The following is a 25,704-nucleotide window of genomic DNA, read 5'->3' on the forward strand; positions in this document are numbered from 1 at the left end:
TTTCTTTATAGTTATTTTTGCCCCATGAATTCTAGTATCAACCATATGGAAATAAATGACTCTTGCTATTAGTATGAAATTAGTTTCCTCACTTAAAAATCAGTCAAATCAAGAGCTGGGGTTGTGGCTCAGTGGTAGAGTGCTTGCCTGGCACATGTGAAGCACTGGGTTCGATTCTCAGCACCACATAAAAATAAATAAACAAATAAAGATTAAAAAAAAAGAATGCTTTAAAAAAATCAGTCAAATCAAATGATTATGAGAGATTCTGTAAGAGTACTTACTGCTTAGTTTGTGCTGATGACTTAAATCTGGGAATAACAAAAAAAATGGAAAGGGAATGACAAATATTTTGTAATGTTAGATGTCATCAGTACCTTTTCATTATTAATATTCAGCAAGTACAACTGTTTCTTAGCTTTCTAAGTACATCACAGAAACACCTTAAATCAGACTGGAGAATTTGAAGATAGTTTTGATTATTGTCCAAAGTATAAATGAAAAACTTTGGTCAATTAAGCAAAATAAAACAGAACTTTATACAGTCAATACCAAGTAAATTTTGTTTTAATTTTTTAATTTCAGAATCAACTACAGTATAAAACTAAATGGGTTGGCAATGTGGTTCAGGGGTGGAAAGCTTGCCTAGTACGTGTGAAGCCTTGAGTTTAATCCTTAGCACCACAAAAAAACAAAAATAAATTTTAAAGACCCATAAAACTAACTGTGATTTTCTCACCTTTCAAACAAAAAACGCATACCGCAAGTACCGACTTAGAATTTTCCACTAAATAAGTTTTCTAAACACACAGTATATCTTAGAATATTCTGATATTATATTCTAATTTTAGTGTTTAATCCATTAAAAGACTTTCCCTAAGTCACCCAATTATCCACCATGTAATGATTAAAGAAAGAGATTTCATTCCACAGTTCTTATCATCTAAATTTAACCCTCTCTCTCTCTATTATGTCAGAGAACTAAATAATTTTACACCTAGAAGGAAACCTTTGAAATCTTTAACCCAACATCCTTATTCAAATGAATTTCCAGGGCATCCAAATTTTCCCTCAGATGATAAATAAATTTAAAATAAGATCTGATGGTATGCTTCCGACTCTCAACTAAATGTGACATGTAACTCTGACAAGACTTACTGCTTTCTAACTCTATTATGCTTTAAGGAAATAGTAAGTAACCCCAAGAAAGCACTTAAGCACATTACATATATCCACATATATGAAAACTATTTCAAACCCATTATGGATTCTAAACTATATCACAAATGAAATCACTTCTACACAGAAAGTCAGCCTCCATCAATGAGTCCCATATTTCAATGTCTGAGGAGGATAACTGAGAAAGTTCACTTACTAACCAGCAGAAGCATCTCACCTCTGACCCCGCAACCACCAGACACAATAAAGTAGTATCTACACAGCCTGTAACACTCTACAAGTGAATTCCTATTCTTTCCAAAGTGAAGGTATGCTAGGATTATAATGTAAGTATCAAAGAAAATGTTCTCAATGTCTACAGAATTCACCTTTCAATTACCAACAAAGAAAGAAGGCATGCATCAACCGCAGCTGACGCATCAGCCAACATGCAAGAGTGAGCAGGGAAAACTATGGTCAAGACACATACTGAACAGACAGGAAGGCTAAGCACGAACTGCCGCAGAATGTTGCAAGAACACACTGTGTTCTTCCAAAGCAAAATTCGATGTATCTCAGGCAATTTTTATTTAAAACAAAAACCAAAAAAAAACCTTTGAAAATACTTCTAGACAAAAATTTAACCAACATTAAATATGGCCTCTGGCAGTTAAGTAAAACGCAGGGCAGGACTTCTATTGCTAATTCCTCACTTCTACTTCAGGTGAGGTTCACTCACATCCTATAAAAATGGACAAATGCTCACTTTAAATTAAATGAGATGTTGGCAATCTACAGTTCAATAGGCTAACCATTCATTTATGAAATATGAACCAGATATTTACCATTTACCAAGTATATGGTAGGTACTGAGTACATATAGAAAATATTTCTGAAAAAAGGTAGCTAAACTAGTGAAGAAGGAAGGGAATTAAAAGATCAAATTCTTAGATAAAGCTAGAAAGAATGTGGCATTGTTTTTGCTACTCCATCACCTTTTCTACTTTTTGACCTGAGCATCCTAGTAAATCATAGTAACAAATGCCAGAATTATGAGGTTCCACATAGCATTATTGTTTTGATGCTCTGTCCTAGAGTGCACTACATAATATGTCTAATAGGACCCACTTCTATTTCCACTGCAGGGAATAAACAAAGACGCAGTAGTGTGGAAAGGCTGCCAATCTCCAGATTAACTGCTGATTCTAACAAGCTGTCTAATGACAAAAAATTTTTAAAAAGACTGTAGCTTTATCCTAGCAAAAAACAAGAACAATAAAACATGCAAAAAAAAAAAAAAAAAAACCTGCTAAAAACATGTGGCATTAGGTTCTAAAAAACACAGGCATTACTACAAGATAAGTAAAATGCAAATTAAAAGAAAAAGTAGAATTTTATTAGAATTCCCACCCAATCATCAAACCTCTTTTGTTAATAAAATAAAAAAACTAGAGTGCAGTTCTCAATGCATGTTCCAAAGATCCTAGAGGCCTGGGAACCTTTTAGAGGATCCGTGAGATCCTCCCTTTATGAATACATTTCTGTGTAAAGTAGATGTTCTCCATATGCTTCAACCAAATTAAGGTATCATAACAGGTTGAATGCAGAAACATGCATGAAAATCCAGTTGTGTTCTATTAAGCCAAACAAAGCAATATATAAAATGCAAAACAAAGTCCTTCACAAACATTTATGTTACCATGTTTATAATGGCTATTTTTAAATGAATTCAACCTTTTAGATTTTTAGTTTTAATTACTAACACAATAAATATCAACATATAGAGCCCACATATATATAGCTCTTTGGAATTACAGTTAAGTTTTAAAAACGTAAAATGGTCCCTGAAATCAAAAAGGTTGAAAACTACTGTGCTACAGTCTACACAAATAAAAATAAATACTACCACCCAGTGGCATAAACCAGATAACACAATACTTATATATAAATTGGGGCCTTCAGAAATTTAATAAGCATCATAGTTGCAATGGAAATCTACTTTTTTAGGTCACTTTTCGAAATATATAACAAAATTCATTCTATTAATTAACTATGCTTTGACCTTCAAATGTTGCAGATCTATTCAAACTTTCATGTATTCCTTAGATAGAAATTTATCAAATCCCTTAAAAACATCAGGCAAATGTTAAAAAAAAAAATTGAACTAAAGTAAAGCTAAATAAATTTAATTTAATTGGAGATAAGATGCTCTACCAGAGAACTGTGTTCTTCCAGTTTCTGATGCTTTCCAGTAATAGTGGCATTGTGCAGGACATAAACAACACATTTAAAAATGCATTCAAAATAATAAATTTTTCCATCAAATAATCATTAAGTATCAAAATATGTATTACTTATCTAACATGGCATACTTAAAATCTAATTCTTACTTTTTTTTTTTTTTTTTTTTGCCTGAGAAACATGGAATTTTCTTTTTAAAGCTTATTCTAAGTACCCATGATAAGGAGGAAAAAAAAGAGAAAAAACAAAAAACAAAAAACAGCCCTTACCCCAGTCCTGTTCATACAAGGCTTGGGAAAGGCACCATGATTCACTTATTGGCATGTGTGGATGCACAAAAATAAGATGTTTTGTGAGACTTAAGACTCCAAGAAAACTGTCACATAAATTATCAGAAACAAAGTAAATACACATGATTTTGGTTTGTCATATAAAATGCATAAATCTTACACATTATTTAAATACAGAAACTATTTTAATGGGTTGGCTTCAAATATTATATAAATATTCAACTGAATGTCTCTGGATATGTCAAGTCCATACTATACAAATGATGGAAAGCTTATTTCCTGCACAAACACAACATGACAATAAAAAAGCAAAGAATGAGTTAATCCAAGTTTTTCAATGCAGTCAATTATATAAAACACACAACTTCACAAAGACAATTTACATGAAAGGGAAACATGAGCTTATGAAAGTTAGCGTGTCTGGGACTTTCCTAATTCAAGCAGAATATTTCATTCATTCGCCTAATTGTAGGCAAGAACTTTTTAGATAACACTGTGATGTTGATTCCTTTTTTGTAATGGCTCTGTTTAGATTGTTTAAAGGTAACTAAGAAAACAGACTAAAATTCTATGGGTAAGACTTATCATAAGAAGAAATTTTAAAACATACAATAAGCTATATCACAATATTATTGTATTATTCATAAAAGCAAAAATACAGAACAATTTAGGCATGGCTCAATAAAGACATGGTTATCAAGTAAATGATGTACTGCACTTTGATGCAGCCATAAAACGTGTTAATAACCTTAACAATATGTAGAAGTATTCCTAATTTAATGGTAAATAGTGGCATAATGAACATACAAAATCATATGTATATTATTAGACTATTAAAATATGATTTGGATAAAAGACTACATGGAAGTGTGCCGAAACAGTGGTGGGCTTTCATATTCCCTATTTTCCAAACTTTTGGCAAGACAACTGCACTGATAATTAGCCAACTATCCCTACCTCCTACCTTGTTCAACATACACACTCACACACTCTCACACTCACAGAACAGTCAAGCTGCATTGTGAAGTTTAATAGCATTAACATTCTACATTGGCAATGAATGAAGATATAATTTTCAAAATGACTGCAAATATTTCCTAGCACCTAAAACAGCATTATGCACTAAAGCTAATCATCAGATTTCTCCAAGTTTAAAATCTGGTTACTGGAAAATATAACCACCTGGTTCTTAAGTAACCTAAAAAGGAATAAAATGAACAGTTGTAGTAAGGTGCTTGTAACAAATATATTTTTCATTTTTATTCATTAAAATAATATTTTTATCAAGTACTGTAGTACCATATTCTTGAAAATATTCCTAATCTTTCTACTAAAAAGGACACTACTTAAGTACTAGAGGTTGACAAAGCATGTGAAAGTCCATATTGATGACATCCGTGAATAATTCAAGCAAATATCATTCTTTCTAAAATCGGAGACATTCAGATTTCCTGTATCCTCCAAAATATAAAAGGTATCATGGTTTATCTAGAAAAAATATGATGGCACTAGATTCAATAAAAGTAGCAGAGAATGTTCTTTAGTGAATTTTGACATCCAGAATAAGCAAGTCAAGAGTTATCTATTAATATCCACATTCAAGAATTATTAACAATATCAGAACAGATTTTTACAGATGAAAATGCATTAGGAGGGTTTGCTTTCTTTAATAATGGTTTTACATAGACACAGTTAGTTCTAAAATCCTAACAACAGCAAATGATGTTAATGTTCCCTTTACGTGGCCAACTCTTATGTGTTTAGCTTTTAAACTTTAAATCCCAAAAGAGATTTTACTCAGAAAAAGGAGAAGAACTAAACAAAGTAAATGAATTCTCCAAAGCCAGATGAAACTCACAGAGTACAGAAACTCTACTCCTTTACATTGACATTTTCTTATGTTTAGTACTTAACAGGAATTTTTCTTTCATAGTATATGGACTTTGTATTTGAACTGAGAACCATTTTCTATTTGGAAAGTTCTGTTCAGCCTAGACCACTAGATGAAATGCAGCTGATGTGCAAAACTAGTTTTCAGTGTAGATTTAAAAGATGTGGAATGAGTCCATTACAGCTTTCATAGCCCTCAATAATTATGACTACAAGTACATGTCTTAAAAGTATCTAACAAAGCACTTATAACTGTGTTATCTAGAGACTTCCCAAAGTAAATATATGTATTAAATAATTTATATCTTGGCTGGGGATGTAGCTCAGTGGTAAAGTGTTCACATGTGCAAGGCCCTGAGTTCAATACCTGGTGCCACACACACACATACACAAAAATAATGATAATTTAAATCTTTTCTTTTTTTAACACTTATTTTTACTATTCTGATGGTACTACAAACAGAGAAGTTTCTTAACTTACAGGCTAGCAAATATTAATGAAAATATAGTTTTGAGCTTGGGGGTACAGCTCAGCAGTAGAGAGTATACTCAACATACATGAGGCCCTAGATTTAAGTCCCAGCACTAAGGGAAAAAAAAGAACCAAAAAAGTGAGAGAGAGAGAGAGAGAGAGAGAGAGAGAATGAATGTGTGTATATTGTGTATATATACACACACATATTTATTTATGAAAATCACATTTAAAGACAAAATACAACTGTGTTTCAGAGAAGCAAAGGAAGGAAGGTTGTACAATTAAAGATTTGATTGGAACATTATCTGGAAAAAATCTTATCCTCATGTGAATAAACTGTATGTTTTATGTACCTTTTCATCATCTACCCTTTTCAACCTTATACTCATTCATCATTTTCTACCTCCTCATAAAATATGTCCTAATTTTAAAGAGAAAATTAAACCCCCTGACCAACATTATTTCTTTTTGACTGGTTACAATAGTCAACAAAAAGCAGTCATAAAAATGGAAAGACTTTATAGGAGAAGCTGAGACTGTGTACTGGGTTTTCTGTTTGCAGAAAACAAATCTGTTTCATGATGTTCCATAAGGCTTCAGAGACTGTATTCTGAAAGATGCTGTCTATTAACTCCCTCCAAAATGAAATTTTCAGATTTAATGGGAACAAATTCATTAACTAAAGTCCCCATAAAACAAATGCAAGGAGATGGAGATTTATGAACACAGATGGTGTCAGCCAACTATTTCTCTCAGCCAGACCCATTCTCTTCCTTAACATCTTACTTATGATCTACTTTAAAAAATCATTTCTCAAAACTGTATCCTGAGAATCAAATCCTCACCAAATTCAAAAGCCTTTTTAAACTATTCTACCTCCCCCACTTCCTGAAACATCTCTTAAATTCACCCAGGAAACTTAGCTATTCGCAATTCCTGTAACTTCTTGAGGTAACTTTTTTCTCATTTCTCTCTACAAACTCAAAACCTCTATAAAAAGCAAAGACTCTGAAGCTACATTGCCTAGGTTAAAGTCCTGATTATACACTTAACCACTGTGAATGAAAAGTAGACAATTTACTTAACCTTTATGTTCTTGGGCTTTCTTATTTGTAAAATGAGGATAATACTACTACTATTTTATAGAATTATAAGGACTTATTACAAGTAAATACAAGGAAAAGCACTGATAGCACAGCCTTGCTAAAATAACCACTGGTCCATAGTTAATATTAATAGTGGCCACATCAGCAGCAGCAAGTGCAAATTAAAATGGCTGCTCCTGCCACTACTATTCGTATTACTTTAGAATTCACCCTTCTGGAGTAAGCAGCCTTTCCCACAGATTTAACCACAGGCTTTAACCTGAGGTTAATGATTCCTGAAAGATTTTCAAATTTCTTATTTTCAAAATTTTACAAGTCAATTTCATTTGGAAATCTCAGGATTGACTCATTAGCTAAACGAACTCATCAGCTGACTCTAATCCTCAACTTTACCATTTATATTTCCTTTAGCTCTACACTATCCAGTCTCGTAGCTTAAAATTTTGAGCTCACCTTAGAATCCTACTTTTCTTCAGCTCCTCCAAGTTGACCAGATGTCAAATTCTGCACTCTAACTTTCCTGTCTTTTCCAGAACCACCATCCTAGTCAAGGTAGCCAAAGTTCTGCCCCTCAAACTTGATGCCTGCCACTGCTCCCAAGTTTGACTTCTCACTTCATTTCTTTTATACACAAAACACTACCTTCTATTACATTATGTTTTCCTATTACTGATTTCCTATATTGCCTTGTTTGCCAACATCTAAATGCAGCTACTCATCTTTAAGACTCCAACAGTGAGTTCTTTCACAATCCAACTTCATTTCCCATTTTGGCAAAAAACATTTTCCAGTGGATTCACATATCCACTATGATCACTGTGCCTGTTTATGGTCCTGGAGCAACCGAAATGTCTGCTATCTCCACTTCTCTGTTTAAGCCCATTCTATTCATTATTTATTTGAGGTCCAGCTCAAAATACACATTCTTCCTGACAAGAAGACACAGTTTATCCTGCTCTCTTCTCTTTCTAGCAGGTCTCCTTTTCTAGCATTACTGGATACTCAGTGAGTACTATACTGATCTTTATATTTTTCAGCCTAGCATTTATTGTGCCAAAACATAATGCTATTACATATAATATATATTAATATATAACACTAAATTGTTCATTATTCCTTTTAAAAACAAATTATGCCTTTTACTTTCTGTTCACCCTAGAGAATGTATAAAGTAGCAGTTATTTAATAAGCACTATGCTATGTCTATGTGGAAGTTTCTAAATTTTTAATCTTAATTTTGATACTGTAGGGCAGTGGTCAAGCAAATTTTTTCTGTAAAGGACTAGATATTAATGTCTTGTTTTATAGGTCACATATGATCTCTGTCATGTTTTCTTTCTTTTCCCAACCATTTAAAAAAAAGTAAAAGTCACTCTTCGCTTAAGGGATGGACATAAACAAATCATGGGCTGGTTATGGTCCATAGGCCATAGTTCACTGACCCCTGCTTTCTATAATAAGCAGTTTGGTGTTATGTAAGAAGTCTCCACAGTAAGCATTTTTACCAATATTTAATTAATTTTTAAAAAATACCCAGCAAGCACTTTAAATGACTTTTGAATGCAAACATAAAAGAAGTAACTCCTGAGTTCTTACCAGCTTTTTCAGACTTTTCCTTCTGTTCCCGTAATTCCTCTCCCTGAGTAGTCATCTGTTTGATACGACTACGAAGCTGAGCAATTTCTTCTTCTTTCAGTTCCAGGGTTTCATGCATCTGACGTTTTGTCTCTGCTATTACCATTCCCTGAACAGAGGTGAAAACTCCATAAAGCATTTGCACAACAAAACTGCATCATCAATAGCACAGTTCAAACTTAGTTTTACAGGCACAAAATATATTTCTTACTAAATACAGCATAAGAATTATTTCAGTATTCCATAAACTGAACTCCGTGTTCTGCTCTATGCCTCAGTTTCCTGGCATGGTATCAGGACGATTTTTATATAAAAATTACTTTACTATTTTAATAGGAAGTTTAATCTTTTAACCATTTAAACATGTTTTTAGTTAAAATATTTATTTTATAACCTTTCTATAAATGTGTTATAATTTTCCCTGTCTTAATAAACAGTTTATTAGGAAGAAAACACAGCCTTTTGAACTTGGTTCAGAGCCATAATAAAGTACAATTTTGTTTTGTTTTGTTTTGTTTTTGTTTTTGTTTTAAGTACAATTATTGATCTGTGCTTTAATACACAGCTAATCCCAGAGACTACTGAGAGTGTAAAGTGCCTGCTGCCCCACTGGATGGAGCAAGATGGCAGCTCAGAACTACCTGATTTTTCTCTTTCCTTCTGTGACTGGTCCCACCACCACTCCTTACTTCTATCAGTAAGGCACCCCCATTCTTCCAATTTGCTAGTTGCTCTGTTCCCTCTCTGTGGTAATCTATACTAGAAATGGAGTTCGCTAGCAGGGAAAGATAACCAAATTATTATATATCAAATCATAGTCATTCAGGACTAACAAAAAATGGGGTATTCAATTTGTCTCTTGAAAAGATGTTCAGACTTTGGGTCTTAAGAAAATTATTTCCTTACTTGCAGGGTCTGCTGACTCCTGCATTAGAATGATTCTTCTAGATAGCTACTATCCAGGGAAAGATAACAACCAGGTAAGTGGAAGAGCACTGTTAAGAAGAAATTTCAAAACAAAATTATGGGCCTTCAGTTTCTTCAAAAACCAAATCACAAGGTAAAAGAAAACAGAGAGGGGACACTCAAACCTACAGATTAAGTCTTAAAAGTTAGATCAACAGCAAGGCCCTTAGCAACTTAGCGAGACCCTGTCTCAAAATAAAAAATAAAAAGGGGTGGGGATCTGGTTCAGAGGTTAAGCACCCCTGGGTTCAAACCTGGTTCAATCCTGCTACCAAAAAAAAAAAAAAAAAATGGAAAGAAAGAAAAATTGTTATCAACCAAGTGCAATCAAACAACTTCATCTGGATCCTGATTCATAAAAGGAAAAAGAACATTATGAGATAATAAGAAAAATCTGAAACTGAATAGATAGGTCATACTTAAGAAATTTTAATCAAATTGTTGATATAATTATGATAATGTGGTTACGTTTTTGTAAAATTTAAAAAAGAACTTTATTTTAAAGATATGTTAAAATATTATCGTTTTAACCAGCATATTAAAGAAAATGATAGGTGGTATGGAACAAACTGGGAGCTGCTTTTAAAAAGGACCCAAGAACTTAGAGCTGAAACGCAGGTCAAAACTGTTTGCCCACAAATTTTTCAGCAGTCCCTGCCATGTAGCTACTGCTGCTGCTCTAACTCCAAACTGCCAAGGTAAGATTCATCCTTTTCTCAGTCATCCAATCTCACATTCTGAAATCCATGTGTACAAATTTGTTGTTAATATTTAAATTATTTCTTTGCTTTTCAGGCAACTTGTATGAGAGATTGATATGCTTTCATAATATCTGAAGGAACATACTGAAACCATTCACATTTAGAATGCCCTAATTAAACTTTTCTCTGAGAAGTAGATATGTACTAGAAGTGTAGACTTCCTTTGCAACCATTATTCAAATCTATAAACTAAAATGCTGACTAAGATCAAGAAAACATGGAGAGAATCAGCTTCACATGATATAAAACTAATTCTAACAGTTATATAAATTAGAAATTAAAAAGATTTTTCATGGAAGCAGTTGTAATAATTTGGAAAGCAGAAATATGAATGCTTCCAACTATTTTCAAAAGTGAATTCTGGGACTCTCCTGACAAATTTCAGTATCATAAATTTTGTTGTTTTACCTTATCTTGTTCAAGCTGTTCAATTAAGTTCTTTGCATCACGCAACTGAGTGATAAGTTTAGTCTTCTCAGCCATATGAAGCTCCTGAAAAAAGGTTAAAAATTCATTTCCATCTCTAACAAAGTTTCTCCTCATATGAGAACTCTGAACATCTTATCTAATCTAGATACACATATTACATAGGCGAAAAGTACACAGGAAGTCTTAAAAGTATGCTAAATGCTATCAAGCCCAGGGCACTTAGCTGCCCAAAGACACCCTCTCCATCCTGTCTGAGGAGGATGGAAGATTTTCCAGAAAAGATGCAGGCCATACTGGAGCATGTGGATATGGCTCAGAGAATTAAATAGAATAAAGCTCATTTGCTCTTTTACCTTCATCTTTTCTAGTTCTTGAAGTCTTTCATCTAGTTGTTCTTGCAGAGCTTCTTTTTCACTGGTTAATAATGTACACTGTTCCTTATGTGACTGAATTGTTTCCTTACAACGCTGAAGTAGATTCTCTTGCCGCTTAACTCTTTGCTGAAGCATTTCCAGTGTTTTAGCAGAAGCCTCATCTCCCACTAACAATAAAGCAGCATAAGCAGAGGCAGAAAATAAGGTATGTAAGGGAACTCTGGGAACAGTCTGTTAATACACAGGAGTTCATTCTTTTTTTCCTCTTTTTTTCCCCTCCAGTGCTAGGAATTGAACCCAGGGCCTCAAAGCACGCACTCCACCACTGAGCTAAACCCCCAGACCCAAGAGTGTATTCTTATACCAAAACTCTGCTCTACTCTTGAGTGTGATCAAGCAGAGAGGAGACAACCCTGGCCTGCTAACAAGGTGGTGTCCTTACAAACCTCTACTCTTGGTTGCTATTTGTTTGATATTTATCTGAAGATACTAGGTAGTGTATTCACCTATTTTGTGATTCAACCCCATCCTGGACTGGCACAGTAGTTCACTAACAATAACTGAATCCATCCTCCTTAAAAGACAGTTTGATAACTTTTTTGTTGTTGTTTTTGTTATTCAAAATTACTCCATATCTTAACTTCCATCTCAAAAGGATTAATAAAAAATTCTTTCCAACCACAGTCTAATCTCTTCCTGAGAGGAATTCTTTACATATAGCTTTTTACATCTCCTTACATTTCTGAGTGAAGTTTTCACATTCCAGGGGAATTTTAGACCCTCTTATAGGATGCCTGCTGAGATAGCTAGATGCTTCTTGCTGAGTCAAAAATTTATTATGTCTCTTTGAGAGAAAAATGTTAGAAAACAAAAAGTGGGAATTTACTAAACATGTACCTCAAAGAATAAAAAAATAGGATGGGTAAAACTAAATTTTGAGATAAAATTTAACTATTTCTTCTTTTCTAGTTAAAAAAAAAAAAGCAGGGTAAATATCACCATCTTTAAATATAGAAATATATAGGCAATGTTATTTAGAAAGTAAAATATCCAAATAATTACAAATAGCATATTAACACTGAACAGAACTGACCTGTTTATATGAAATCTAGTACTGCTATCAATAAAACAGTGTAATACAACATATTTTCATTACAACAAAATGATGGTGCTACTTACAGACTATACAATTTTCATGTCTTAAAACAAGTCTTACTTTTCTTTAAAAGACAACAAAGAAGCAAAAAAATAATAACAACACTTGCATTTTGGTGGAAATGTTAGCATCAAGGGCACTTTACATTTATCTCAGTTCATTTCTATCTGTTCATGTTCTGAAAGCTCTTAACATTCTCCTCCAGTTTTTAAATTAGGTTTTGGGTAAGAGGAAGCTTACCTACTGGTTCTACATCACCCTCTGTGTTTTCTTCTTTAGTAAAGACTTCTGCCTGTGCTTCCATCTGAGGGATTGGTTTTAATACATCAACATTCATTGGGCCATTTCGTAATCGTTGTTTCAGGAGAGAAACCTAAAAGAAGCACTTCATTAGGGGAAAAATACTCTGGCAGTAGTACTTTCTTTAAAGCACATGGCAGATATTGTAAACAATATTCTTTTTATTATAGTAGGGAGAAATTAAATAAAAATTTCCCTCCCAATGCATTTCATTTTAATATGTGCTATGTTAGAAGTGATATTATCATTAGTCAAAAGGTACAACAAACCAAAATCAGCCTTAAAATTAATTGAGGAAAACCCAAGTTTTAAAAATAGGCTGTTTTTTTTTTTTGTTTTTTTTTTAATTTGGACCTCCCTAGATATCACATCTAACTTTTGTTTTTCTTTACTGAAAAAATTCCACATTTTTTTTCTCTTTTTTACCTGAGTTTGGAGAACACTGATATACTGATCCTTCTCCTCTAATGATGCATCAAACTCCTCTTGGAGATGTTTTTTTGCTTGCTGATCCATTTGAAGCTCCTAAAACACAAAAGATTTCATAGGTAGTTTTCAGTATAAAATTTAGTTTTCAAAGTTTAAAAACACGATCAATCAAGATTTGCATACCTCTTAAGACAGGATAGTAGCAACAATAATTAGAGAATAATCAGCATCTAAAACATTAACGTTATTTAAAATAATCACAGCAACAAATAATTTTGTTCCTTAAATAACAAGAAGATTCAAGAAGAAAACGTATACTTTCTGGAGCTATAATGATTGCTAAATTGTTAATAATGTGCGGGGGGGAAGCACTTAAAACTTTACTTTGAGATATCACACTGCTTTATATCATCTTATATTTACTTAATACAAAACCAAATTATATCAAACAAAAAGCCAACTGTCTTCCTCCTTTGAAAACATGAAAGCATCAAAAGTTTTCTTATTCTGTAAAACAATAAAACTTGTAGTTTTGAACTGCTTAAAATGCTGCATTCTTTGGGTCATTAAAAAGCCTTTCTAATGGAATCCAATGATCTGAGTTATCTCCCTGCTACACCAACCACAATAAATATTATCTCAACAGAGGTACCCACTTTCCTTGGCTTTAAGCTCCTGGCCTTTTTTTTTTTTTGTCCTTTATTGATTTTTATCCCTCCCTCTAGGCTCAGTCCTACGTGCTGTTTCTCTCTTATACTTAACTCCCTTAGGATGCTAGAGGTAAGCATCTAGAACACGCTAAACAGCCTGCCTAAACCCCTTCATTATTCTAGGATTCCTAACTCACTAATTTCCTGAACTCAAAATACTCAAAATCATGTTTTACTTATCTTTGTTGATCCCTCCATGATCAAATTATTTTATTAATTTCTTTACAATTTTTAGGGTCTTTTTCTACAACTATAACCACAGCACAGTTAGCAATATTCTTAAAATATTTTTTTAGTTGTTGATGGACCTTTATTTTTTGTATGTGGTGCTGAAAATAGAACTCAGTGCCTCACACATGCTAGGCAAGTACTCCATCACTGAGCTACAACCCCAGACCCTAGCAATAATTTTTGAATGGTTAATTTCCATCAACAGCCTTCTAGAGAGATTCATTATCTAAAGTCTTCCTCTGATTTAATCCATCCCTTACAGATTTGCTAGAATAATTTTCCTCACACAAAATTTCAAGGACTTATAAGCAACTCCTTGCACTGTTTCAAGTTTATTAATTTTCAAAACACTTAGGCATACTAAGTGTCCTCTAGATCCCCCTGCACCTATAAGGTTCCAAATCACTAAGAGTCAGCAGTAAAGAATAATACACCTGTGCTTTCCCATCTATCAATAAAGTCCATTCCCCATTCAGGTATACTTTCTTGAGGATAGGTCTCTCAGTGAGACTCCTTAGTGGGGAATGAAGTCCAGCAAGGCAAAAAAAATATTCTTGTATCTCCAGATAGAACATCATTACAAACACCCTCAAAACCTGATGTGCAACCTGTAATGTACTCTCTCTGAACTTCAAACATGTCTGCTGTGCATTACTACCTATCTAAAACCTGAACATTTAATTTCTTAACCAAAATAGAATGTATCTATTGTTAACACCTTTTATTTCCAAAATGCAAGATGAGAAGAAAAATATATTAAGTAAAAAGATATTAGCTTAATAGAAAAACCTTTTAGACAAAAGTGTCATATTATTTGTCTCTCTAATAAAAACAAAGGTGCTTTTAACTTATAAAAGCACTTTCAAGTAATATATAGCAGGAAGGAAGCAGAAAAAAAAGAGAATGCCCTCATCATTATTCTCCCACTTCCCCACCATCCTTCCACATGACCTCATGCATGCTATTCTGAGTACGAGCTGTCTTCAAAGTCAAACTAGAAATGTGGAGTCCTGAGAAGATTATAAGTTAGGATTTGCTCCTAAAACTTCAAAAGTATGTATTAATTTTTCTAAGGTATTAATTAATACAAAACAAGTTATACAGAATTTCATTAAGAAAGGATAACTAGTTATTTATATTACAAGGTCAATTCTTGTTCTTGTCAACATAACAAAAAAAAAAAATCACCCTAGTTTTCAAAATACAATTTAGAACATTTTACAGAATTATTAAGGAACTGTGATAAATCACACAATCTCTTTTGTATCATCACAAAAACATCAGGAAGCTGGATATATAAAAACTGTTGCAAGAGATTAGATATCAATCTTACTGATATCAAACATAATATCAATAAGGATAAAATATGAATATGTAATATAAGAAATTTCTATATGTTTAGTACTGATGGTTAATTCAGACTAATGAACCATCATTAGTAATAACAAAAGATACTCTGTGGAATAGTGTAGCTAGTTTTGATGATATTAATCATTCAAAGGAAATAATACTCCCATGTTTTTCTTCTTTGCCTCCATTCAGAAATATACCAGCATTTCTCAACGGCTATTTACAAATTTACTAATTTACCTGATCCTTTTCAAACCTATTTATACTTTCAATATACACTATACTATCTTGGACTGATAAATTCCACAAATTATGCATTTAAAATACATCATTTTTTTCCAGTACTGGGAATTGATCCCATGGTCTTGCACATGCTAGGCAAGCACATAACCACTGAGCTACATCCCCAGCCCTAGAATTCATAAATTCTAAAATTACTCTGATTTGCCCTAAAGTCACCTGTTTCAAAACCTCTGGTATGGGCAATAAAGTAACAAAAAGTAACAAACTGAAACCCATGAAGAATATTCACAACAAAAATAGACAACAAAATATTCCCCACGAATGGCCACAATACAAATGGGTAGAGAGAAAAAACCAACAGCAGTAAAATATGCACACTACTGGGATTTGTATAGGATAAAGTAGAGGGAAGCAGTAAGGTATGAGATGGGCTTAAGAATCATGGAAAAAAGCAATAAGTACTCACTGTAAAGTGCAACAGGCTGATTTGAGACAGTGGGTGAAACCAGGAGTGGTCTTGCCCACTCCCATAGCAGAGAGGTACATGTAGCCTGCCGTAAGACATAAAGGAGCTCAAACTAGCCCCTGGGAAGAACTGATCTGTAAGAACTGATCTGTGGTCTCATAGGCTGGGTTGTTTAGTTACTTCCATATTTAACTACATGCATGTGAAACTGCCCACCCCCAGTATGTACCATCATTCTAAAAAATTTAAGAGACTGAAGTACTATTCTCAGAATAATAATTACTAAAACTTACCTCTCTTAATTCTCCAATTCTCCGAAGTGCTTTATCCTGACTCTGACTTAATATACCCTTTAATTAAAAAAAAAAAAAAAAAAAGCTGATTAAACATCTGCATGCTATAGTTAAAAATAATTGTATTGAAATATTATAACTCTTCCTCCAAATAACATGAATATGAAGACAGGCCTGAAAACGTTAAGGTTATAACCATGCTGAAAACCTGTAAAGGAAAATCATGATGTTACAGAACTGCTCTGCATATGGGAGTGGTTACCCAGACATTTGTTAAACTACATAGATATATACCAAACAGAATATCAGTTTCACTGTATGTTAATTATAAAAACAGAGAATTTTTAAAGCTAAATTTTAAATGCACTGAGCACAGTGGCACACACTGGTAATCCCAGCTACTTTGAAGGCTGAGGGAACAAGATCACAAGTTCAAGACCAGCAAGACCTGTCTCAAAATAAAAATAGCTAGTGACATAGCTCAGTGGTAGAACACTACTACAATTCCTGGTCACAGAATTTAAAAAATAAAAGGAATAGAAGGTTGGGTGTCAGGGCTAGTGATGTAGCTCAGCAGTAACTGAGCACTTACCCAGCATGTATAGAGCCCTGGTTTTGATTCCCAGCACCGCACAAAAAGCTGGGTGTCTTTTTCACTACTAAACAAAGAAGGAATTGGAAGACTGAGATTGAGATACTAGGAAATGGGCTTGAAAGAGGCAAACATGCCTTAAAACCCATTAAACATTACAGGGTAAAGATAACTCAAGGAAACCTCATCCCCCAAAACAGGTAAAATCTCTAGGATCTCTTTATCAAAGCATCCAGAAATTATTTTGCTGGGTTAAACACTGGATTATATAGAGAATTTTAAAAGGGAAGGTTAGAAATATCTTACTATAAGACTTATTTTAAAATTATATATGATAATAACAGCCAAAAAAAAATCACTTACTTGTAGCTTTTTCTTCTCTCTCTGAAGAGTCTGATAAGCTGTAACAAGCTAAAATAAAGTCACAAATAACATTGGTCATTACTAACACAATGAATCATTCTTAACTCCACTAAAACATCTCTTTATAAAAGTCAAAGAAATAAAGTAGAAGAATCTTTTATCAATCATTCAATTTAATTCAACGTGTAACAGTTAAAACTTTATAACATAGTACATACTTTTAGGAAATACATTTCTAAAAAAATAGAAGGTAACTTGATTATATATGACTTTACCTTAGGCACATACCTCTTTAGATTTCAGTACCTAATTCACAGGTGAGGATAAGCACCAACTTGCCTAAAGGCAAATTGTAATCATAGACTATATTAGCAATAATTTCACCTAGGAGTTTGCTAGAAATGGAAATCTGCCCCCTCCTGCAACAAACTAATTAAAGGAGAATTGGGGAAGATAGGGTGGGAGAGACAGGAATCTGTGTATTAAGCAGCTCTCCAGTGATTTTATTTATTTATTTATTTTTTTGCTTTGGGCTCTAAAAGACCATGTAAATGATCTTATAGGGTCTGTGACCATGGCTTTGCAAAAATTTGAGGAAAGAAACTCATGAACAATAGAGGGAAACTGGTAATTCAAGTCCAAAAGAGATATTTAACCTAAATAAGAGACTTAAACATTCTAGCACACTGGATGAAATTATGGATTAACAGATTCTTTTTGAAATTGTAAATTATAAGCATTACACATCTGCAAGTTAAGCATATGACTCCAAAGAATTATTTGAACTCTATTGTAGAAGTGCTAGCAGGTTCTGAAGAGTCAGGCCATAGTTTTAGGAAACCCCTTCTATGAGGCTTATCATTTTCCTTGGAAGGCTGCTGTGGGTCCCCAATGCCACTACTGATGTTTCGAGTCAAACGACAGGCAACAAAAGAAGGCAAGACTAGTAACAGACACAAGAATACAAAACATATAATTCTGTCTAACACCAGACCCATCTCCTCATTATCTTCAGGCCAAAAAGTACAATGATACGCAAAAAAGAAGTAGGGTGGAGAGAAAGAGTAACCCAAGAACTACATGTCACTTACAGCACTATGTTATCCTAGATACCGTCAGTGGCAAAGAGAAGCAGAGGCAAAGACAATGGGCTCTTGTTATCCCTAATAGGCTGTTCGACTCTTTCTGAGAAAAGTACCAAATAGTAGAAACAACCAGAGAGACTTATAACCAAATTCAGACCTGTGTGAAATTACTTAATCTGAGTCTCCAATCCCTTTTCCACAAAATAAAACTAATTAACATCTAATTCGGAGGGGGGGTGCAAAATTAAATGACATTATAAAATACACAGTGTCTGATCCAGGAGTGGTGGTGCCAGCAACTGGGGAGGCTGAGACAGGAGGATCACAAGTTCAGGGAGCCTCAGCAATTTAGCAAGGCCCTAAGCAACTTAGCAAGACCTATCTCAAAATAAAAAAATAAGAAGGGCTGGGATGTGGCTCAGTGGTAAAATGCCCCTGGGTTCAATCCCCAGTACTGGGGGAAAAAAAAAAAAAAAAAAAAAAAGCCAATGTCTCACATACTTAAATACTAATTTAATTATACTGCTGGTCCAACTTCAAACTCAGGGCTATGGAAAAGTTAGTGAAAGTAACTTAAATATAAATAATAAAAAGATTCAAAACCATTATTAACTTTGGTGGAAATAAAAAATAAGAGTTAAAAAAAAGTATGATTCTACAAGCTCCTTTTGACATACATGACTTTAATGCCCTGTTTACTCTAGTCAGCCTTTAGTGTTAGCCTGATAAATCCTTTCTATTTTGTCAGCACATTTTGTTTGTTTGTTTGTTAAAGATATTTTATATATCTCATTAAGGTTTTTTTATTTTGATTTGGTTTGGTTTTAAATACAGTTTGAAACCACCCATACTGTAGTCATAATTGGAAACAGAAGTTTTGGCTAAGTTTATATACTAACCCTGAACTTTAGCATTCAATAATTAAAATTAACTGTGATGCTGTTTACAAACCATTTAAAAAACATTATCTTATTAAGACAGGAAAAAAAGCTGTGAACAATCTATTCCACAAAGACTTTCCTGAGGAAAATCTGCTTTAACTACACAGGACAGGAACGCAACCAATATAATTTAGCTTAAAAGGAAGGGTCTGTGTTCCTGAAAGAGAAAAGAGAATTGGAGCAGCACTACTTCCTTCCTCTCTTACACCAAACAGGGTGTGTCTGTCATTCTCAAGGGGTCTGGCAATTAAAAGATTCATTTTAAGTCAGGTGCAGTGGCCTATGATCCCAGCAACTCAGGAGGATGAGGTAAGATCATAAGTTCAAAGCCCAGTCTCAGAAACTTAGCAAGGCACTAAGCAACTCAGCAAGACCCTTCTATCTCTAAATAAAAAATAAAAAAGGGCTGGGGATGTGGCTCAGTAGTTAAGTACTGCTGGGTTCAATCCCTGGTACCAGAAAAAAGGATTCATTTTAGGCAAAAGTTTAAAATGTACGCACAATGACAAAGAACCAAACCTGCTAGATAATCAGACTCCCTAAAGCAGCAATAATAGGGATTCGGTTGGCAGAAGTTAGTCACTTTGGAGCCACTGTCCTTAGAGATAAATAAGGGAGGGGATAAAGTAGGGAAAATGGTAAGGAGACAGGATTTCCTTTATCCTGGGTATCAAGTGACATTGAGACTAGGAAATGAAAGGAACACTAATATGAGAACAGGAAGGCTCTAAACAGTCTTCTCGAAGATTTTACCAAGAGTCTTGCCAAAAAAACCTCTGTACCACTGAAAAGCTAACTAGATATTGTTACAGACTACCTACCTACCATTAGTAACCAGAGGATCTAGAGGATCAATGGTTTAATCAGCCAAAGGAGTAACAGCAATAGACAAATATGAATAAGAGGAAGAAAATTTTGCATAATAAGTCATGATCCTACCTCAGAATACTTTCCTCTGTAGCTACTTAGGCTTCGTTCCATTCTTCGCAACCGCTGAATCAACTGTTCTTTGTTGAGACTGTCTGAATTCCCTAGAGAGTCTTCAGCCTCACTCTCCATATCAGAGGGTGGATCAAAGGTGGCAACAGAACAGTCCAGGTCAAGTCGATTCAGGGACTCTCTGGAAGACGTTCGTACCAAAGACTCTTTAGAAGAAGATCGGAATATAGATTCCTTTATTGGACTTCGAAACAAAGACTCCACGGAAGGCACCCGGAGCTGGAGTTTCTGTGCAAAAGTCTGTATGTCACCTGACTGCAATCGAACCCAACAGAGTGTGTGGGTTAAAATACACACATTTGGACTTCCATCATCCCCCAATCAACAGCAATAACCAGTTAAAAGCCCTGATGAATTCAATGTATTATTCCTGACACTTTACAAAAATACTGTTTGCTGAAAAACAAGACATCCAGTTGTTTCTGAAAAAGCTCTGAACCTGGAGTAAGAGGACTGTGCTATAGGACCCATTACTAAGTCACTGTCCTTCAGAGAGGGAGGGAGGGAGGGAGGGAAAGAAGGAAGGAAGGAAGGAAGGAAGGAAGGAAGAAAGGAAGGAAGGAAGGAGGGAAGGAAGGAAGGAAGGAAGGAAGAAAGGAAGAAAGGAAGGAAGGAAGGAAGGAAGAAAGGAAGGGAGTGGAAGGGAAGCAAGCCATGCTACCCCAGTTTATCCCACACAAGTTTATTGTGAGAATTCATTCACTAATTTATAACATCCTTAATGCAGTGGCCAGCTGTATACACCATCTGTATCACTAGTGTACATCCAGTGCTTAAATATATGTAGAATATGAGTGAATTCAATTGGGTTTCACCAAGAGAATCTATGAAGATGGGGATTCCTGATCATTCTCAACAAAAGAGGGGAATGGAGTCAGGAGGATAACATATAAAGAGCCCATTTTGTTTAAATCGGGAATGTGAGGTAGAGTTGACTTGTGACATATAATTCTGCCCTACTTATCATTCTGTAAAATAGGAATAAAAATAAGAAAACATGGAGGATAGCTGAACAGTCTGAACTAGAGATCTCTGCACAGTTCAGTAAGTTGAACGTCAAAAAAAGCAATGAGCAAGACTGTTCTCTTAATTAATCTGAGTAACAATGAAAAATAATACAACACAATTTAACTAACTGTTCTAAGCAGGATAATTCTGTTCAGGTCACAGCCGTTAGAATTTAGAAGGTGTTTCCAAGAAACTCATCATTATAACAACAGGGCTACTGGGAAGATCTTAACAGTGCCAAAGGTGGGGGCTGTATAGCTCAGTGACACAGCACTAGCCTAGCATGGGCCAGAACCTGGATTCCATCCCTAGCACCACAAAAAAATTTAAAAAGATAAAATAAAGAAAGAGAAAGGGAGAAAGGGAGGAAGGGAAAGAAAGGGATACGAGGGGTGAAATGCTCAGGGGAGAGTGTGGTCATGTGTAGGCAAAGACTACAGGAAAATAAAAATATTATCTTCAATGTACAATTTAAAAAATTAAAACAGAAATGTTTTACTTATGGATTTTAGAAATTTAATTATAGTACTAGAGAAAGTGGGAATAAATAAAAGGGGAGAGCATGCCATGGCCCCTTTGTATGCACACAGGTTGTTTTTCAGAGCAAAAACTGGAAATAATCCAAATGTTTGTCACTAGAGGATTGATAGTATGTAAAAAGAAATTAAATACATGGGAAAAATTAAGTTATAAAATAACATGTATAGTGTGAATTGATTTTGCCTTAAAGTAATTACATGTACTTTTCAATTTATACGTACATTTTCACAAACATCCTTAGAACTAAGTCATGAAGAACAGACACCACAGGTTAACACTGTCTCTGAGTGGTAGGATTTAGGATGGTTTTTATTTTCTTTCTTTTTTTTTTTTTTTTGTATTTTCTGGTGTTTTTCACAATGTGCAAGTATTATCTTCATAATGGGAACCAGTTAGAAAGTCTTAAAGAAGAAGTCCTTCATGCTCAAAAACTCAAGAACTGTTTTACAGATAATTGCATCACCAGTCACTTCTGATCCATGTGAAAAATGCTTCAATACATAGCAGACAATCTTCCCATAAATGCCACACTACAAACTAGTGAAGCAAGTTTTAAGGATACCAACTTCAAATTCCACCTCCATCGCTATGTTTTGTGGACCCTAAACAAGTTACTTAACTTCAATAGTTTTGCTTCTTTCTCTGTAAAATGGGGATAAACGTGATGGTGATGAAGACACCATCCACCTTATACAGTTACCCAAGAGACTGAATGAGTTCACATATACAAAGTGCTTACAACGTGGCAAATACACAAACATTAACAATTACCATCATAGAGAAAAAAAGACTTTAAAAATTCTGCTTCAAACAAAAGACAAACTTACAAATAAGAATGTCATTGAGGCATTGGGGATATAGTTCAATGACAGAGCACTTGCCTAGCATGCATGGGACCCTAGGACCAATCCCCAGTAACACATACACACACACACACACAAATGCCATCACAGCCTAAGTGGCAGGTTATTTGGTTTTAAGAGGTAAGATCACAGGCTATGAAGCCTGACTTCCTAGGCACAAGTCTTAGCTCTACCATTTACTAGCTGTGGGCTTCTGTCAAGTTACTTAACTTCCCTGTACCTCTTTCTACCTATGTAAAATGAGGACAACGGTAACACTCCTTTCACAGGATAGTTTTGAGGAGTAATAAATTAATATATGTGAAATACATAAAACCATGACTGATATGAGGTTAATATCACCTGATATACAATCTTCCTTTCTTCCACTCCAGTTTTGTTCAGGGTAACAATACAACGAGGTAAAAATATTCATCTTCTCAAATACAAATCAAAGCTACAATGTGGTATCACCCCACATCTACTAGAATGACTAAAATTAAAACTGTGGAAAATATACAGTGTTGATGAGGATGTAGTTCAATCCGTGTTTATCAGTTTTTACTAAAGCTAAACACAAGCATGCTCTCTAAATCACCAATTTCATTGCTAACTATATATCAAGAGATATGTGTAGGAATGTGTAAATATGTAAATACTGTTGATGCCAACTGATAGACTGGATTAAAAAAAAAAAAAAAACCTGAGGTTATTCACCAAACACTGAACAGCAATCCTGTACACTAATGGAATCTTAAACAGCAATGGGAATGTATGATTTACAGAAAATACAGATAAATCTCACAGACCACTGTGCTAAATAAGGTAGAAACAAGAGTGCCCACTTGCATCAAGTTCCCAAGATGGCAAAATTAAACTGTAGTGTTAAAAGCCAAGACAGTAGTTATCCTTGGGGATGACAGGAGGGAATGGAAGGGAGAACAAGGGCTCCCCAGGGGGTGTTAGTAATTTGTTTCTAGGCTCCAGGAGCCAGGTACAAAGATAAATTTGTATAATGAATACATCATCATTTTCTATAAATATTAAATTATGATATTATGTTACACTTCAATTAGTTTTTTTATTAATTTTTCCCAGACTCTTTCAGTCACGAGTAGACCATCTGACAAAGTTTAATAATAGACATCATAAAAGAAAATCTATAGGATGGAATCTTTTGGGCAGTTATTGTTTTTCTGTTAAAATGGAATATACCTTTTGTCCTTGTCTCTACCCTTTCCTCCTTCCTAGAATGGATATGTAATTCTTGGAGGCCAACTTGTCTTTGTGAGGGTGAAAGGCAAGTAGCAATGATAGGCAGAGGGATAAGAAGTTAGAGAAAAAGGGTTCCCTTGAGACGACTCTTCATCTGTAAAATAGGAATAATAACAGCACTACACTAATAGGATTGTTGTGAGGATTTGGTGAAAGAAAACATTTAAAGCACTCAGAAGAGTGCCTTATACATGTAAGCCCTAGGTGTTTTTTCCTGAGTATGGCAGCTGCACCCCTGCCACAGTGCTTCCCACAGTCTCGGTGCTTAGTTCACATGTGTCCAGGTGAACCTTAACCTTTAATGATAACTGTCAAACTAAAACCAAAGTAAATATGTTTACCTCAAACAATACTATCATGATTTTTTTAAGGAGTCAAAAAAACAAAAAGTATCACTTGAGCCCTACTCTACATATAACTTTTCAAATAAAGGATAACCTTAATTCTCTAGAAGTAAAATACTATGCATCAGAGCAAACTTCAATAAAAGAAATCCCACTTCCTTCATATCCACTTTTCAGATTATATAAGTCAATATGTCTTTCAATGTGGCTATCTCCATAATCTTTTATAATTCCACAGGAAGGTTTCAAAGTTTTCACTTCACTGTGATTAATTTGTAAAATGTGACATAATGGAATCATGCTTCCATTTGAAACTTTTTCCAAATAATTAAGAACAAACCTGTATTCAGCATACATACTACATCAAATGTTTGGACATCACTCTTTTAATGGAATCGAATACTTACAATCAATAGAGATTCGTCAAATTACTCTGAAGTTAGTTTTTAAAAGTATCATTAATAACACACCTGAGGAGTGGTTGGTTCGCTTCCATTAACACTGTCGGGAGATTTTGTGGCATGGATGGATGCATTCTAAGAAAAAAGAAAGAAACATCATAAAGAAAAAGAACAGAAAACTAAAGTTTTAAAACAAAATCTAAGTACCAAAACCTATTAGACACATTTACCAATTGAACAAAATTAGTAATTACTCATTTATTAGAATGCTTTCATGCAAGGCAAATCTAGTATAGTAAGTATTTTAGAAAATTCATTTTGTGTAATATATGGACCTAAATAACAAAAATTAGTATGTAACAAAATTTATTTCAATCTAATCACATACCTCTTCCCATTATGTCCCCAGGTTTTTCCCCATGACAAAATGCAAAAGGGATTCAATTAGCAAAATTCATTCAAATAGAAAATTATCCAGAAAAAGAAATACAACGTTAGTTGTTCCCTACAATAAAATCATATTTGAATTATTTAAGCTATGAAAAATCTCTTGATAACAAAATGGAAATGCCTCACTGATTTGAAGCCAGCAATTTAAATGAAATTACTACAATCATTTTTAGAAAATTACAATTAAAAATCTCTTCTTCCCATGTAAAAGTTTTTGTTTTGTTCTGTTGGTATGACAAATGCTAAGTTAAGCAACATTCTGATTACATCATACCATGGATTTCATCAGTGATGTATGTGATTCTCTGAGATTCAAAATTCTATACTGCATTCATAGTACACTATGTCTTACCTACAAGTT

The 25,704-nt window shown here is 34.1% G+C and overlaps 1 protein-coding gene across 7 annotated transcripts in view; it reads right to left on the reverse strand.

Moving 5' to 3' along the window:
* Golga4 (golgin A4) overlaps nucleotides 1-25,704 on the reverse strand; it is a 101,133-nt gene that overhangs the window by 46,903 nt on the left and 28,526 nt on the right. For 4 of the 7 annotated variants that reach the window (XM_047530242.1, XM_047530241.1, XM_047530239.1 and 1 more), the window contains 9 exons: nucleotides 24,963-25,028; nucleotides 20,424-20,738; nucleotides 17,459-17,506; nucleotides 16,504-16,560; nucleotides 13,208-13,306; nucleotides 12,722-12,854; nucleotides 11,305-11,492; nucleotides 10,931-11,014; nucleotides 8,757-8,904 (listed from right to left, as the gene is read on the reverse strand). In XM_047530242.1, coding sequence (XP_047386198.1) covers nucleotides 8,757-8,904; nucleotides 10,931-11,014; nucleotides 11,305-11,492; nucleotides 12,722-12,854; nucleotides 13,208-13,306; nucleotides 16,504-16,560; nucleotides 17,459-17,506; nucleotides 20,424-20,738; nucleotides 24,963-25,028 — 1,138 coding nt within the window. Of the gene's footprint in view, nucleotides 1-3,668; nucleotides 3,690-8,756; nucleotides 8,905-10,930; nucleotides 11,015-11,304; nucleotides 11,493-12,721; nucleotides 12,855-13,207; nucleotides 13,307-16,503; nucleotides 16,561-17,458; nucleotides 17,507-20,423; nucleotides 20,739-24,962; nucleotides 25,029-25,704 lie in introns of all 7 variants that reach the window. The other 3 variants (XM_047530240.1, XM_047530237.1, XM_047530235.1) reach the window with 1 other exon arrangement.

Source organism: Sciurus carolinensis, chromosome 17, assembly GCF_902686445.1.
Source record: "Sciurus carolinensis chromosome 17, mSciCar1.2, whole genome shotgun sequence".
Taxonomy (NCBI): domain Eukaryota; kingdom Metazoa; phylum Chordata; class Mammalia; order Rodentia; family Sciuridae; genus Sciurus; species Sciurus carolinensis.